This window comes from Bufo bufo, chromosome 2 (assembly GCF_905171765.1).
Source record: "Bufo bufo chromosome 2, aBufBuf1.1, whole genome shotgun sequence".
Taxonomy (NCBI): Eukaryota; Metazoa; Chordata; class Amphibia; order Anura; family Bufonidae; genus Bufo; species Bufo bufo.
In genome coordinates, this window is record NC_053390.1 from 585,627,719 (window position 1) to 585,645,552 (window position 17,834).

The 17,834-nt window shown below is 42.9% G+C and overlaps 1 protein-coding gene across 1 annotated transcript in view; it reads left to right on the top strand.

Annotated features, from left to right (window-relative positions):
* The window catches only part of ARHGEF38 (Rho guanine nucleotide exchange factor 38), a 120,756-nt gene that overhangs the window by 35,270 nt on the left and 67,652 nt on the right, over positions 1-17,834 (top strand). The window contains exons 2-3 of the mRNA XM_040420492.1: positions 9,969-10,156; positions 12,460-12,583. Coding sequence (XP_040276426.1) covers positions 9,969-10,156; positions 12,460-12,583 — 312 coding nt within the window. The remainder of the gene's footprint in view (positions 1-9,968; positions 10,157-12,459; positions 12,584-17,834) is intronic.

Consider the following 17,834-nt stretch of genomic DNA (forward strand, 5'->3'; position numbering starts at 1 on the left):
ACAAGAGACTGCAATAGGTGATCCTACCTTTTATCTATATTGGAGTTACTACCAGCATACAGCTGTGCAATAGATCGGTGATTGGAGATCTCCTGGCTAGGAGAATTTTGGATACTGCATTTAATAAGTGGACTTCCTTATGATACTTACAGGCATATGATCTTCTGGTCCAACAACAGCATTTGGACCTTAGTACAGTGAGCATACCATCCCATTTATCTGCGGTATTCCAAGTGTATTATCCCAAGTACACAAGTTTTATTCTATTTTATTTTATTATATTTTATTATTGTATGACTTGATTTTATATATATACACGTGTCAATTTATTGGATTTAATTAAATATTTTATGTACTCTATGATCCAAATGTAGTGTGCTCGCCCATTATTCTAGTTTTAAGCTAATACCTGCTGATGACCAAGATAAAGTTTGGAAGATTGTTCCTTGATCCAAGTTTATGCAAAGTAAAGCTGTGTTCAACGTACAGTATATACAAAGTCTGGGCTCAATTATTCCTTCATCATCCAAGTTATTCACCCCCTTTGCACTTGCTTCGGACTACACCACGTCTGAGATCCAAGGATATCCAGGTAGTAGCACCGTGACACGTGCATATAACATCTACAGAGACATTGGAGGCCACTCTACACCACTCTGGCAATCCTACCCCTGGGTATCAACACTACTATCTACAAAGGGGACGTCATGTCCTCGTTGCTTAACCGCAACTGACGTCATGACTACTTGCTCTAACAGAGGGTCATATAATCGTAAAAAACTCTTAAGGGGCAAGTCATATCCCAGATGCTGGCAATAGGCCGCTGCATTATAGTATACTTTATTCAGTAAACTTGGTAACATCAGCTTCATAAACCTTTCTAGAAACATCTATTTAAGGGATAAATCAGGACCCAATAATTTGACATGTTTGGACAATTCTTCCTTGTATACAGATTTATTAAGGAACGTGACATGAGATACATTTATTTGTTTGACTAGGAAGTTACGTGACTCAAAAATAAAAAGAGTGTTTTAAATCATACAAGGTGTATCGGAAAGCATGAGCTCATATCACCCCAGGACATAGCTTTCAGCATTGCACCTCTCGCTGTTTCCGCAGAAAACACCTTCCAAAATTGAACTTTGTCTTCCAACTAAACTTCATGCTTTAGTATACACTAATTGTCTGAAGCATTACGATTGTTTTTTCATCATTGGGTCTTCTGTACTTTCTGTAAAAACAAGATAAGATTACATTATTATTTCATTTCACACACCCTGAACCAACCGAAATTTAAACTGGCTAAATTCATTATTGGCGAGCTGAAACTAAACCTATAAATGAATCATTAAAGGGTTTTTCAGAGATTTCTTTTACTGATGACCTATCCCTGGATAGGCCATCAGTATATGATCAGTGGGGGTCCAACAACCGGGACCCCTGCTGATCAGCTGTTTGAGAAAGCAGCAGCACTCCTGTGAGCGCCACCGCCTTCTCTCTGCTTTTTCTAGGCTGAGTGATGACACATTCATTGATCACATGGCCTAGGAGCAGCTAAGCCCCATAGAAGTGAATGAGGCTGAGCTGCAATACCAAGCACATTCGCTATACAATGTACAGAGCTGTGCTTGGTGAGCTGCGTGAAGGCAGAGACGCTCACCGATGCGCCTCTGCCTTCTCAAAACAGCTGATCGGCGGGACCCCCACCAATCAGATACTGATGACCTATCCAGAAGAAAGGTCATCAGTTAAAAAATTTGGAAAAACTTTTTTAATTAAATGAGAAATATAGTTGCCCCCAGGCTTTTATAAATCCTGCAGAGAACAATGAGTTCATCTTATGCTGATCAGATCCATCTTCAGTTGGTAGGTCAATAGGGGGGCTTAGCAAAAGGGGTGAGGATCCCTGAAGATGGAATACAACAGGGAGGCTTTTGCTCCAGCCAATTTTCTTAGGCCTCTTTCACACAAGCGAGTTTTCCGTGCGGGTGCAATGCGTGAGGTGAACGCATTGCACCCGCACTGAATCCGGGCCTATTCATTTCTATGGGGCTGTGCACATGAGCAGTGATTTTCATGCATCACTTGTGCGTTGCGTGAAAATCGGTAGCATGCACTATATTGTGCGTTTTTCAAGTAGGCCCCATAGAAGTAAATGGGGCTGCGTGAAAATCGCAAGCATCCGCAAGCAAGTGCGGATGCGGTGCGATTTTCACACGTGGTTGCTAGGTGACGATCGGGAAAGGACTTTTAGTAACGTCACTGCGCTCATCACATGGTCCATCACATTATCCATGGTCCATCACCATGATGGACGATGTGATGAGCGCAGTGACGTCACCAAAGGTCCTTTTCCTCCCAGGTCATCAAAGTCCTCTCACACGCGACGCCCGTGTGAAAGAGGCCTTACTGCTTGACACAGAATTGTGAGGAGGAGGAGGGTGGACATGGCTGATCTCCTGGGACATATTTGTGTATGTATTTCTCAGTTTTCAAAGTAGGACCAAGGGAATAAAGGAGATGAAGCATAGAAGTGCTGAGGTGTTCTGCTTTATTAGATACAGCAACCCTAATAAATAGTGTATGTGTGATGAGCAATATAAGCACATTCCTAATATCCAAATAAAAGAAATGAATCCAGCTACAGCAGATAAAGAGGACCTGTCACCACTCCTGAGATGCCTGTTTTAACAGCTTCATGCATTCCTTGTGTAATAACAATTCTAGAGCATCTAGTATTATGGCTCTATGTTGTGCCATTCTTTTATTATTTCTACTTGAAGTTATGATGAATTACTAGCTTTCTGCAGTAAGGGTACAGAGGGGAGGTAACAAGTTGGGGGGGGGGGGGGGGGTGTACTTGTACAGTCTGAAAATGGCAGCACTGAGTCAGACTGTGCAGGTACACACCCCCAACTGGTAACACCCCTTTGTACCCTTCCTGCAGACTGCTAGTAATTCATTCATAACTTCTAGTAGAAATAATAAAGGAATGGCACAACATAGAGCCATAAGAATAGATATTCCCGAATTGTTATTATACGGGGAATGCAGAAAGCTAATAAAACAGGCATGTCAGGAGTGGTGACAGGTCCTCTTTAAAATTACTTCTTGGTACATTGCCAATATAAAGAAAAGTGCCCAATTTCTAGTGTTTTAAATATGATAAAACAATTTTTGTGCTCTACAAACTAAGCTGCAAAAACCAGTGTCAGGCAGCTGCTGCCAAGGCCAATAAGATAATGGGTTGCATCAAAAGGGGCATAGATGCCCGTGATAAGAACATAGTCCTACCACTTTACAAATCACTAGTCAGACCACACATGGAGTACTGTGTACAGTTCTGGGCTCCTGTGAACAAGGCAGCTATAGCAGAGCTGGAGAGGGTCCAGAGGAGAGCAACTAAAGTAATAACTGGAATGGGGCAACTACAGTACCCTAAAAGATTATCAAAATTAGGGTTATTCACTTTAGAAAAAAGACGACTGAGGGGAGATCTAATTACTGTATATAAATATATCAGGGGCAGTACAGAGATCTATCCCATCATCTATTTATCCCCAGGACTATAACTGTGACGAGGGCACATCCTCTGCGCCTGGAGGAAAGAAGGTTTGTACACAATCATTATTGTAACATAGTAACATAGTACAAAAGGCCGAAAAAAGACATTTGTCCATCCAGTTCGGCCTGTTATCCTGCAAGTTGATCCAGAGGAAGGCAAAAAAAATAACTTGTGAGGTAGAAGCCAATTTTCCCCACTTTAGGGGAATAAAAATTCCTTCCCGACTCCAATCAGGCAATCAGACTAACTCCCTCGATCAACGACCCCTCTCTAGTAGCTATAGCCTGTAATATTATTACGCTCGAGAAATACATCCAGGCCCCTCTTGAATTCCTTTATTGTACTCACCATCACAACCTCCTCAGGCAGAGAGTTCCATAGTCTCACTGCTCTTACCGTAAAGAATCCTTTTCTATGTTTGTGGTTCACACTAAATAGTTGCTGATGAATTGTTTGTAAGATTTATAGGACACAATGGGGGAGACTGGCATTTCCTACGGCAGTGTTAGTAAAATGTGCACTATTGTAAGCCATGTACTCGGGTGGGCTCCCCAGGATACAGCAAAGTCATGAACGAGGAAATTAACTGACACCAGCTTTTGCAAAAACTGAATTTTACTAACGTGATAATAAACACAACCACAAATGCTGAGAACATAAAATAAGTTTACATACACCCAGCCCAAAGGCTGAGACCCCTGTGTTGCACAGCACGGCGCCCCCTGATGGATGCCAACGGGAATTTCGCTGTAGTTTACCTACTGGCGGGCACAACTAAAACTGCCTCGCCGTACCTATTATTACCCTGAAACAAACACGAACAATTGGTTGGGTGCTTAGTACGGGCTGGCCTGCGGTGCAACACAGCAGTTCACAATCTTACCGTGTTATATTATTCCTCCTCCCATAACTAGTCCGGTAGCATGTGCCTGATTATTTCTCCTGAGCAGAACGCTGAACTGGATAGAGCTTGTGGGGGTATTTATCAGCTCTCAAATGTGCAATGTTCCTTTTAATAATGGAGTCCTTGTAGTACAGTAGCAACACTTTAGACCTGACACAAAGCGAGACCCTAACTAACTAACTACAGGCCTGATCTAAGTCTCTAGGTGTCAAACTGCAATGAGATGTTGTCACACCTGTGACAGGTGTTAGAAGGTCTGAAAGACTGACTGCACATGAGTGATCTGACATCCTCTTTTGGTTTCACTTTGTCTGTGTGTTGCTGGTATGTCCACACCTCCTGTTCAGGTGTGGTTCATGTGACCTTTACCTCTCCCTATTTAGTCTGACTTTACCCATCACTCCTTGCTCTGGATAGCTTCATTTGGTTTTGGAAGAGCTGGAGTTTGGTTCCTGTTGAAGTCCTGTTCATCCATCATCCTCATAAGTTAAGTGTTCCGATAGTTGTGTTTTGTATTCCCCCCTCCCCCTGGTTGTTTACTAGGCCTCAGCGAGACGCTGGTTCCTTCACCAGGGAAGGAACGGGTTGTCTCTGCTCTGTCATTACCTTTAGGGCATCCGAGGGTCACCAGGGCTTTCTAGGTTCCTGTGTATGGGCATCTCTACCATCGAGAGGCGCCCATACGCATAGGAGTTAGGGCCAGGAGCAGGGTTTTATAGGTGGTGGCCCTTTTCCTTCCTTAGCGGTGAGGCCTAGTGTCTTTCCTCTTCCTTCTTGTTGTCTTTTGGTGTTCTCCCCTACTACATCCGTGACAGATGCATGCACGATCTTACCGACCCGGGTCTGCTCTTTATCCACTGATGACTCTGAACCAAACAGCCAGTCTCTCCAGCAAACATGAGGTCCCGCAGAGTATGCAGCTTTTGTTTCTTAGCTCTTGTCAGCCTTCCTGGAAACAATCCTTCTTTCCCTGGACAGGATCTGGGTCTTGGACAAACGATCAGCTTCACTCAGCTGCAGCTGTGGTCACTGAGGGGGTCCTCTTTCTCCTGGATCCATCAGTTTGTCTGCTCACACACAGTTCATCAGCTCTCAGCTCGATCCTAAGATGGCTGCAGTTTTTTCTAGCAAGTTCTCAAAACCACACCTCTCATGAATATGGAAATATATATGCAGTCAGTCAGCTGTGCCTGGGAAACAGCAGCATCTTGTGGCCAAACAGCAGAATGTCAGTCCAGAACATTTAATTTAATTCACACACAGTGTTCAAACAATGGGAGCTGTTTCTCAATCTCACACTGTGATAAGATTTTCAAAATTTATTAAGAGGCACAGGCCTCAATAAATTTGGTGCAACATCTGGCTTTTTATGCGCTAGAAACTAAGACCTATGCCAACTAGGAGCTGGTGTATACTTCAGCCAGTTTCTGGTGTAAATGATAGTAACCTGTGACATTAGTAGTGTAAAAACATTGATTAAACTTCCCCACTGTTTCAAGCCATTACCAACCAGCTGGGATTGTGAAGTATTCTTCGAACTGCAGGAGAAAAGAGTTGCCTCTTCACATCATGGGCACTGGTGGAGTGCAACAGTTGCTTTATCGTGTTCTCAATGTTCAACACTGCTCTGAAAGCCACTTCTCTGAACCTGCAAAGGACACTGCTCTAATTGTGAAATGCAAATTTCAGATACATGTAATTGTAGGTGGCACATGACTCTGAAGGTTAGGGTTGTGTTGAGATAATTCACGTTGGTTTATTGTAGCACAGATAAGATTCCCATATTCTCCATAGAGGTAATAAAAAGTAGCAGAGTAGGTAAAATATACTAGACTGGTCACTGATTAAGAAGTTAGCGTAACTTCAAAACGCATCTGACAATATCGGCAACAATTAGCAAAAATTCAAGACCTACTAAAACAACCCAATGACTTATTGATGAAAAATCCAGACATTGGAATAAAGAACAGACATAGGGCCAGATTTATCATTAGCTCAAGTCAGATTAATGGAGTGAAAAAGTCGCTAATTTTTGTGCAATCGCTAAAACTGCGCAAAACTTTGCGACTTTTTTCTGCTCTGCACTATGCTCGCCAGTTTTCTGAAAGTGGGCGTGTTTTCCTATGTAAATGAATCTCTAGACAGATTTACTATTGCGACTATTTAAAAAGTCGCAAAAAAATGTGCAATTTCACTCCAGTGAGGACCATGCTTATCTTATGAGACTTTTTAATAGAACATGCAACTTTTTCGTAAAGACGTGCGACTTTTGTAAAGCTGCTTACTGATGGATAAACTGCTACCGTCAAACCACATTTATTACAGTCTTAAAGGGCCGATCATAAAGCTGACTTGGCTAAAACTGACTTTAGCCATATGTTAAAGTGGAGTGAGCTGTCATAGTAATGATAAATCTGGCCCATAGTGTGGAGTACTCCACGGACAACACACAAGATATCCTGTATAGTTGAAGTCCAGGCAGTCAGGAAACAGAGCGCTGATCACCACGTGGGACGCAAGACTTAACCGCTACAAAGCAGGTATCACTGCCCGTGTTGGAGAGCTTGCTGTGAGAGACGCTGAATCTGGGGTGAGTGCTGTAGCTACCACGTGGGACGCCACGGAGGATAGCAGCACATTGCTCCAACAGTGAGTACAGACTTGTGATTAGTATTATAAATATATGGTCACTATTATAGAGGAGATCCAGAAATCGGCATATTAACATGATAACAATGTATCCTTAAAGCAATACAGGATATTCACTGGAAATGACTGTTTGTTTATATAGTGAAGATAAGTTTTTTACCAGCTGAGAAAGAAAAGACATTATATGTTTTCATCAACTATATAGTTGCAGGAAATACTATATAGGGATTATATATGGAATTTCCCCACTGTTGGCTTTGTGGGAGGTGAAGACGACCATACTCACCTCGTATATAGCAAACAGAGAGGGAACTATATGGTCAAAGTCCCAAAATACACTGCTCAAAAAAATAAAGGGAACACAAAAATAACATATCCTAGATCTGAATTAATTAAATATTCTTCTGAAATACTTTGTTCTTTACATAGTTGAATGTGCTGACAACAAAATCACACAAAAATTTAAAATGGAAATCAAATTTTTCAACCCATGGAGGTCTGGATTTGGAGTCACACTCAAAATTAAAGTGGAAAAACACACTACAGGCTGATCCAACTTTGATGTAATGTCCTTAAAACAAGTCAAAATGAGGCTCAGTGGTGTGTGTCGCCTCTACTTGCCTGTATGACCTCCCTACAACGCCTGTGCATGCTCCTGATGAGGTAGCGGACGGTCTCCTGAGGGATCTCCTCCCAGACCTGGACTAAAGCATCTGCCAACTCCTGGACAGTCTGTGGTGCAATGTGACGTTGGTGGATAGAGCGAGACATGATGTCCCAGATGTGCTCAATTGGATTCAGGTCTGGGGAACAGGCGGGCCAGTCCATAGCATCAATGCCTTCGTCTTGCAGGAACTGCTGACACACTTCAGCCACATGAGGTCTAGCATTGTCTTGCATTAGGGGGAACCCAGGGCCAACCGCACCAGCATATGGTCTCACAAGGGGTCTGAGGATCTCAACTCTGTACCTAATGGCAGTCAGGCTACCTCTGGCGAGCACATGGAGGGCTGTGCGGCCCTCCAAAGAAATGCCACCCCACACCATTACTGACCCAATGCCAAACCGGTCATGCTGGAGGATGTTGCAGGCAGCAGAACGTTCTCCACGGCGTCTCCAGACTCTGTCACATCTGTCACATGTGCTCAGTGTGAACCTGCTTTCATCTGTGAAGAGCACAGGGCGCCAGTGGCGAATTTGCCAATCTTGGTGTTCTCTGGCAAATGCCAAACATCCTGCACGGTGTTGGGCTGTAAGCACAACCCCCACCTGTGGACGTCGGGCCCTCATATCACCCTCATGGAGTCTGTTTCTGACCGTTTTATCAGACACATGCACATTTGTGGCCTGCTGGAGTTCATTTTGCAGGGCTCTGGCAGTGCTCCTCCTGTTCCTCCTTCCACAAAGGTGGAGGTAGCGGTCCTGCTGCTGGGTTGTTGCCCTCCTACGGCCTCCTCCACGTCTCCTGATGTACTGGCCTGTCTCCTGGTAGCGCCTCCATGCTCTGGACACTACGCTGACAGACACAGCAAACCTTCTTGCCACAGCTCGCATTGATGTGCCATCCTGGATAAGCTGCACTACCTGAGCCACTTGTGTGGGTTGTAGACTCCGTCTCATGCTACCACTAGAGTGAAAGCACTGCCAGCATTCAAAAGTGACCAAAGCATCAGCCAGGAAGCATAGGAACTGAGAAGTGGTCTGTGATCACTTCTTGGGGGTGTCTTGCAAATTGCCTATAATTTCCACCTTTTGTCTATCCCATTTTCACAACAGCATGTGAAATTGATTGTCACTCAGTGTTGCTTCCTAAGTGGACAGTTTGATTTCACAGAAGTGTGATTGACTTGGAGTTACATTGTGTTGTTTAAGTGTTCCCTTTATTTTTTTGAGCAGTGTATATGCACTTGTTTTGGTTTTTATGCGAGCCAACATGTGTGCCTGTGTATATCTAAATGTAATTTTTAAAGTTGACGGGGTGGGTCACAAAGACAGAGCACCTTATCCGTAGCAAGAAAGGAGGTGAGCCGCTAAAGCTACTTTCACACTTGCGGCAGGACGGATCCGACATGCTGTTCACCATGTCGCATCCGTCCTGCGGCTATTTCGCCGTGCCGCCGGACCGCCGCTCCGTCCCCATTGACTATAATGGGGACGGAGCACGGCCGGACTAAAAAGCCTGACATGCAGTAATTTTAGTCCGGCGGCCTTTCGCCATGCACCGCTGTGCTGCGCCGGAGCTCCGCCCCGTCCCCATTATAGTCAATGGAGACGGAGCGGCGGTCTGGCGGCACGGCGAAATAGCCGCAGGACGGATCCGACATGGTGAATAGCATGTCGGATCCGTCCTGCCGCAAGTGTGAAAGTACCCTTAATCAGTTATTATTTTATAGTCCAGGTTTTTAGCTCACAAGTGGCTGCTAGGCTGGATACGGTTGTATGGTTATAAAGTTGCAGAACTTGAAAAACCCGTTTAAAGGTAACTATCCAATATGCAGTCCGTTGCTCTTTATAGGCGGCCATTACAGTCTGGGGAAAGGTTTCTACAGTCTACCTCTCATAGACTCTGATGGAAAGTGATCAAGGACATGTGGATAATACACAGCAGGTGACCCCTAAAACCCATTCTCAGGATCAGGAGATCAGTTTCAGCATTCAAATCCTTTCCAAACAAAATTTTATCACATTGCTATGCCATATGTGTTCTTTTTTGGAACTTTATAAACCAGGTTCCCCTGAAGTTGCACAGTACAATGGTCCAAATAAGTGATACTAGGGATTGTTGTAATAAATATCACAGCAATATTAGTCAACCTTTCCTGATATTATGTTCTATACTGAATACAGAAAAGATGGCACCTAATGTTGCAGCATCTGCTCCTACCTCCCCAATGCAAGACCAAGAGGAGCTCCGCAGGAGGAAGATGGACAAAAGGGCCAAAATCATTGCCGAGCTGTTACAGACAGAAAAAGATTATCTGACTGACCTGGAACTCTGCATTAGAGAAGTTGTCAAGCCACTCAGACAACACCATGTGAGTAATTACTTTTTCTCATCAAGTAGTCCAGTATATAGAGTCATGCAGTAACAACACCCAAATATGCATTTTTCTTACTGCAGTGTTTGTCCATGCTTTGCATGTTCACATGTGCCAAAGGTGAGCCTATGCTTTAGTTTTCTTCTGCCAATCCTCCTGCAAAATAAATCTGTAATTACTATGGTCACAGAAAATAAATCAGGATACAGACTTTTCCTGACTGGTGGAGAACACTAAGCTACACAATATAAAATTTTACATGTGCATAAAACCAAAGGGGTTAAAAAGATTTAGGTCTCTTTCACACGTGAGTGAATCACAGGCATTTGCTGGACAGCACACATACCCATTGATTTTAATGTGTTTATTTACACATCAGTTAGTGCAAACTTAAAGTGGCCCTTGAAAAAAAACTCAAGGTGGCCCCATGTTGTGACATAGTTTATAAAGCTGAAAAAAAGACATCTGTCCAGCCAGTTCAGCCTGTTATCCTGCAAGTTGATCCAGAGGAAGGCAAAAAAAAAAAAAAACTGAGGTAGAAGACAATTTTCCATATTTTAGGGAAAACAATTCCTTCCCGACTCCAATCAGGCAGTAAGAATAACTCCCTGGATCAAAGATCCATCTCTAGTAACTATAACCTGTAATATTATTACACTCCAGAAATACATCCAGGCCCCTCTTGAACGCATATAGTGAAATCACCATCACCACCTCCTCAGGCAGAGAGTTCCATAGTCTCACTGCTCTTACCATAAAGAATCCTGTAGGCATGTCAAAATTGACAGAAGTACAACAAGCTACACAAGTAGGCAGGGTCAACACAAGTAGGCAGGGGCAATACAAGTAGGCAGGGGCAATACAAGTAGGCGGGGCCAGCAATACCTTAGTGCAGCACAAAACACTGCCCCAGCAGAATCAAATACTACAATGGTGCTCAAAATACTGACCCAGTAGAACCAAATACCACAGTACAGCACAAAATACTCAAGGCTCAAGACATGCACTACTTAGCTCTGTGATGTGGACCAAACACACCCATTGATGTTTATGGGCCGGTGAAAACCACACAACACGAATTGCGTCTGTTTTCTGTGAGTGATTTTCACGGACTATTGGTAGGAGATGCTCTGGAAAATAATTTTCAGCCTAGCAGAGTACATGAATTACAGATGACACACGGAGGGCAAAAAACAGACACATGTATCCTTCACGGACATCTTCAGAAATGAACTACCGACCATCTTGTCACGGATGTCATCACGGATGTGTAAATGAGGCATTAGGTGTTAAAAATAGCAAAAGCAATGAATTAAATTCCACTTTAAACTAAACAGACTTAGCTGCCACCAATTATTGAGGTCAATCTCCAATCCAAATTGGAGACAGTACGGAATGTTAATGTGGCCACCATGTCAGGTCAACTTCTGTTATAATAACCAAAGATAGCTGCTGGAAAGGGCAGTTCTCACCCTTTGAAGCCATGCAACATGTATAACATGGTTGTCAAATGAATTGTATAGAGAATATCGCTTTACGTTCTACCAGCTAAACCTGTAATGGTTATCTCAGCTTGTGAACATCTGAGAAGTGGACAGTTCTGGTAGAGCACTCATTTAAAAGTGATCTTCCCACCACAAGGGACTGTGGAGATGTGGCTCTTTCACAGTTTTTCCCTGTTTTTATTCGCCAGCCGTGCATGGAAACGCAACACACCTCGATTCACTTAAATTGAGCTATTTTGCAGTTTTTCGAACATTGGGTAGATGGGAGTGCAGCTGTGCAAGAGAAAGGCAGAATCAACTTTATCCCTTCAGTCTCACGATTGGCAATGGTCCACAAGGTCTGATCCTCACCATTTTGTCAGGACAGCTAGTACTTACATGATAAGAATAGAGAACACAACGGAAAACAATCCAATGCCCATCTTCAGATTCAATATCAGACTCTTCATGAGGCTTATGGTACGGCCACACATTCTGGTTTCCTGATTCAGTTTTGGAAGCTAAAACCAGGGGTGAATTCTAAAAAGAGGAGAAGTTGTATCTGTACTTAATACTTTCTCTCCTTTCATGATTCGATCCTGATTTTGCTTCTAAAAGTGCATTAAGAAACTTGTTCGTGTGGCCGTACCCTCAGAGTAATTTGACCTACCACCAATGAGTTATAACTTTTCTACACAATGGATTAGAAGCTATGGGCGAGCGTGACCTACTTTTAGTTGAGGTTGAATGAAATAAGCAATGTACAATATGTATTATTCTCTTAATAAGCCTCTTTTATGAAACTTTCTTCTCTAGTCAGAACGCTTTGATGTGGATGCATTATTCAGTAACATTGAGTCCGTCTGCCAGATATCAGCCAAAATGGTGTCCCTGTTGGAGGAAGCCACAACAGATGTGGAGCCGGAGCTGCAAGTGATAGGTATTTACAAGCTTCCTTTCCTTGCATATGCAATAGGTATCTATTTTCAGTCTGCATGATCTCATGTCAGCTCCTCGTTTTCTCTACACAAAGGAACTCTGCATGGTGGGAGCCTATTGTACTATAGATGCACAGTGTAACCCTAGTACTCAATGCCAATGTATAATAATGAGGGCTTGGAAGGAAAGTTTATCCTTTTACTATGTGGAAAAATACTCTTTAATGAATAATGTTATAACTAGTGTTGAGCGAATCGAAGTCAATTTGCTCCTAAGCCGAATCAATTTTCCCTAAAATGGCAGTAAAAACTAAAAAAATACAAACTCACCTCATCCATGTGCGTGTGACCAGGCTTTTTTAGCCATCTTGATTGAAGATACCGCACAAAATTGCGCACGGGATGATGTATGACATCACCACGCCATATGATGTATGATGTCATCAGGTCGCCGCACGAGATGTCTGCAATCTTGATGGCCGCGACTGCCTCTACATGAGCAAATGGATAAGGTAAGTAGTTTTTTTTTTTACCCTGATCAGCTATGAACGCAGCATCTGAGGAGTTCAATGACGGGGGACAGCGCCATCGCCATTCCCTGTCATTGCGGCCACTATATACATGCACTTTATGACAAAGTAATTAGTCACAAATCAAATTTCTTTGTGAAATTTGGCGAAGCAGCCGAATCAAATTTTTCATAACTTCGCTCATCTCTAGTTATAACACATTGTAAAAATGGGCATACAGTATATTTCCATCAATAATTAATAAGACTGGAAATGTGCCAGCATTAGATTGTAAGTATGAATCTGTTATATATGGGAGACTGTATCCTCCAATTTCATCCATCAATATATTTTTCATCCCTGGAGTACTCATTGATGGTATATTTCTAGCATATACCATCAGTGTACGATTAGTGGGTGTGTAACCGCTGCCGATTAATCGAACAAAGTGACAGTGGTGGTAGGAAAGAGTTGTGCCACTTTGCTTCCTGTCGGCTCCACTTCCGGAGGCAGGATGGCAGATTGGGCGTTAAAGGCATAACTTAATTATTTGCTTTCAGTGCTTGTGTTGAGACAACCCCTTTAAACAGGATACTGCTACTCAGTGCTCCATATCTGGATGGCTCCCCTTTGGTGGCAGCAGCCATCCTGTTCCACTCATTAAAGGGGTTGTCAACAGCTTATCCGCCAACCACAGGGTAGGGGATAAGTGTTTCCAGCAGCCCCATACAATTGAATGGAGTGGCGGGCATGTATGTGTGTCTGCACTCCATTAAAACAGGAACACGGGCCCCTTTCTAGTGATCCACTGGGGCCCACCAGACACTTATCTCCTGTCCTGTCTTAACCCCCCCCCCCCCCCCCTCGATCATAAGACAACCCCTTTAAAGGGAAATTCTAACCAAACAGATTTCTTACATTAGATTGGTGGAGGTCTAATCCCAGTGAAGTTTGAAAGGAGTGGCAGTGGAAAGGCTCAATTGACTCTGCACTTATTTGTGCGGCAGTTTTGCGGTGGTGGTGGTGGTGGGGTGATGAGTGTTCCTCTTTCATTTCAGCAGTCGTGACCCCACCAAGCTATAATTTATCATCTATGCAGCTAATATGTAATAAATTAGTGTGGCTAGAATACCCCTCTAAGTCAAGATATGCCCCACTCCATAGTAAGGTTCACATTTATAGATTTCTGTACTCCATTCCTGCTCACCATTTAAAGGGCTTCTGTCAGCCCACTAAACGTTTTTTTTTTTTTTGTTTAATAATAATTCCTACACTGCGATCTCTGCATACATAAGTAAAATAATAATTTTCGTTCAGTAGAATTTGATAAAACGCTATTTTTATAATATGTAAATTACCTTGCTACCAGCAAGTAGGGCGGCTACTTGCTGGTAGCAGCCGCATCCTCCGACCCTAATGACGCCCCCTCCGCATTGTGATTGACAGGGCCAGGGAACGGAATCGTTCTCTGCTGGCCCTGCCTGTTTTCATTCAATATCTGGCGCCTGCGCCGCGGCCGTACGTATCTTCAATCTGCGCAGGCGCACTGAGAGGTGGCCACTCACTCGGCCGCTCCATCCTCAATGCGCCTGCGCCGATGACGTCACATCTACACCCGTCACAGGCGCATTGAGGAGCGAGCGGCCGAGTGAGTGGCCACCTCTCAGTGCGCCTGCGCAGATTGAAGATAGGTACGGCCGCGGCGCAGGCGCCAGATATTGAATGAAAACAGGCAGGGCATGCAGAGAACGATTCCGTTCCCTGGCCCTGTCAATCACAATGCGGAGGGGGCGTCATTAGGGTCGGAGGATGCGGCTGCTACCAGCAAGTAGCCGCCCTACTTGCTGGTAGCAAGGTAATTTACATATTATAAAAATAGCGTTTTATCAAATTCTACTGAACGAAAATGATTATTTTACTTATGTATGCAGAGATCGCAGTGTAGGGATTATTATTAAACAAAAAAAAAAAAATCAAGTAGGTCTCGAACCTGTGCCTCTCTGGCTGCTGTGAGGCTACTGTACACCTGCCAGTATACCTGGAGTTTCACAAGAGCTTAAAGGGGTTGTCTCACTTCAGCAAATGGCATTTTTTTATGTAGACAAGGTTAATACAAGGCACTTTCTAATGTATTGTGATTGTCCATATTGCTTCCTTTGCTGGCTTGATTCAGTTTTCAATTGCATTATACACTGCTCGTGTCCATGGTTATGACCACCCTCAAACCAGCAGTGGTGGTTGTGCTTGCACACTATAGAAAAAAGTGCCGGAGTTTGCAGGAGTGTGCATAGGCTGCAACTTTTTCCTATAGCGTACAAACACGGCCACCGCTGCTGGATTGCAAGGTGGTCGTAACCGTGGAAACAAGCAGTGTATATTGTGATAGAAAAATTAATCAAGCCAGCAATATGGACAATCACAATACATTAGAATGTGCCTTGTATTAACTTTCTCAACATGATCAATGCCAATGTTGCATCTTCATTCATCTAAGCAGTAATATGATCATTACACAAGTGAAACAGTCCTGCACATTGTTATATGCCAGAAACTAATAACTCTAACCCCATCAAGGAGTCTTCAAGTGGAGCCAAGAAAAATATTAGTATATGTCATTATTCTTTATGTAGATGTTCCTTATTATAAATTCTAGACTGCATCCATTGTTTGACTTTCAGCATGAACTACGTTTTTATATATTGTAAGGGATCGTTTACTCTTAGGGGGTCGCCATCACAGATTACTTCACCAGACAAGGGTAGAATGTCCAAACTCGTGCTTTATTCCGGACACTTCAGCAAAAACAGGTTATGAAGTTGCAGTGCCAACTCATCAAGTGTGACATCCACACAAAATAATAAACACTTGCCCATCTAGGCTCTAACTAAAACATATGACGTGTCTCTCTGACTCACCTATACATCACAGTTCACACACTGTCTCAGGTGCAGCTTTCTCAGCCCAATAGTCCAGCAGCCTCCAGGCTGAAGCAAATACGAGTCCCTTTGGGGGATTGTGGTCCAGCAGTCCTCCAAACTCTGGCCTCGTGACCCTTGTGCCGCAGGCTTCACTGCATCCCCCAAATTCCAGGCTATCTCCCAGCCTCATGGCCCCTCAGCCTAGCCCGGCTGAGACCAAAAACACAGAGTCTCAGCAGGCCTCTGTTTCCGGATAACACACTCCCTAACTGACACGCTGGGAGGTGCTTTATCCCAGTCTGATTATCGCAGACCTCACCTACGATCCTCTCTGGATTAAGGGAACACCCGTCCTGGAAGGGTGTGGATTGGCAGATCCCACTTCCAGTCCTATCTGCCAATCCAACTAAAATCCAGCCCAGAATATACCAAAAACAACCTTGTCTCAGCAACCTACATGCTGCTGAGACTATTGCATCCTGAATTTTAGCTATCCCACCCAGCTAAGGTACCTGAGTGGGATATACACACCTTCCCGCACTGTCCACCTTATCACAATATGTTTTTCTTTATATTATGTTATTTTACACAAATGCAGTATTCATATGATTGTCGCTATTGCCATTAACTAAGGATTTTGTTAACATCTCCTTTTACATGAGCAGATTTAGCCAGGAATGAGCGACGATAACCCATATTCTGTAGCTAGTCTATCGACGCAGGTTTATAGAGGACCTGTGCCCTCTCCTGACATGTCTGTATTAGTAACTATTTGCATTCTCCATGTACTATCAGTTCTGGAGCACATGACTCTATGTTGTGCCACTCTTCTATAATTCCTACTAGAAGTGTATGATTTAATTGCTAGCAGTCTGCGAGATAGAGAGATGGATAGATAGATAGATAGATAGATAGATAGATAGAAGATAATTTGAGTAGCACAGTGTTCCAATGATTACGGTGAGCCAGCGGCTGTAAAAGCGATCCACCATTCATAAACAATGAAGAAATTCAACGGCGCTCCCAAAAAAAGTAGGGTGTCCGGTGATTAAAGAACACTACTTTTAATTTACTTTTTTTGGGAGTGCCGTGGAATTTCTTCATTGTTTAACTTTTGGATGGTAGATAGATAGATAGATAGATAGATAGATAGATAGATAGATAGATAGATAGATAGATAGATATTAGATGGATAGACATAGATGATGCATAGATAATAGATAGATAATAGATAGATAGATAGATACAGTTGATAAATAGATATAACGTAAATAGATAGGTAGATAGGTAGATAGATAGATAGATAGATAGATAGATAGATAGATAGATAGATAGAAAGATATGAGATAGATAGATAGATAGATAGATAGATAGATATTAGATGGATAGACATAGATAATGCATAGATAATAGAGAGATAGATACAAGATAAATATAGTTGATAAATAGATATACCGTAAATAGACAGATAAATAAATAGACAGATAGATAGATAATAGATAGATATGAGATAGATATATAGATAATAGATAGAAAGAAAGATATGAGATAGATAGATAGATAGATAGATAGATAGCTGCGGCACATCCAAGTAAAGTGAAAAAAGTAGTGTCCTTTATTCACCCGAGTAGCAATGTTTCAGTCCTCTTACTGGATTATTATCAAGCAAGTGAATATACACAAGAGAGAAGTATTTAAAGGCACAGCCTAATTTACATACATGTGACAATTATTGAGAAATCAGTATGAGTGGCACTGCTATCTTTCCCCTTTCAATTCCAGTTAAATGTCACTATTAATGCACAGGGTGTGCTGGTGTGCTACCC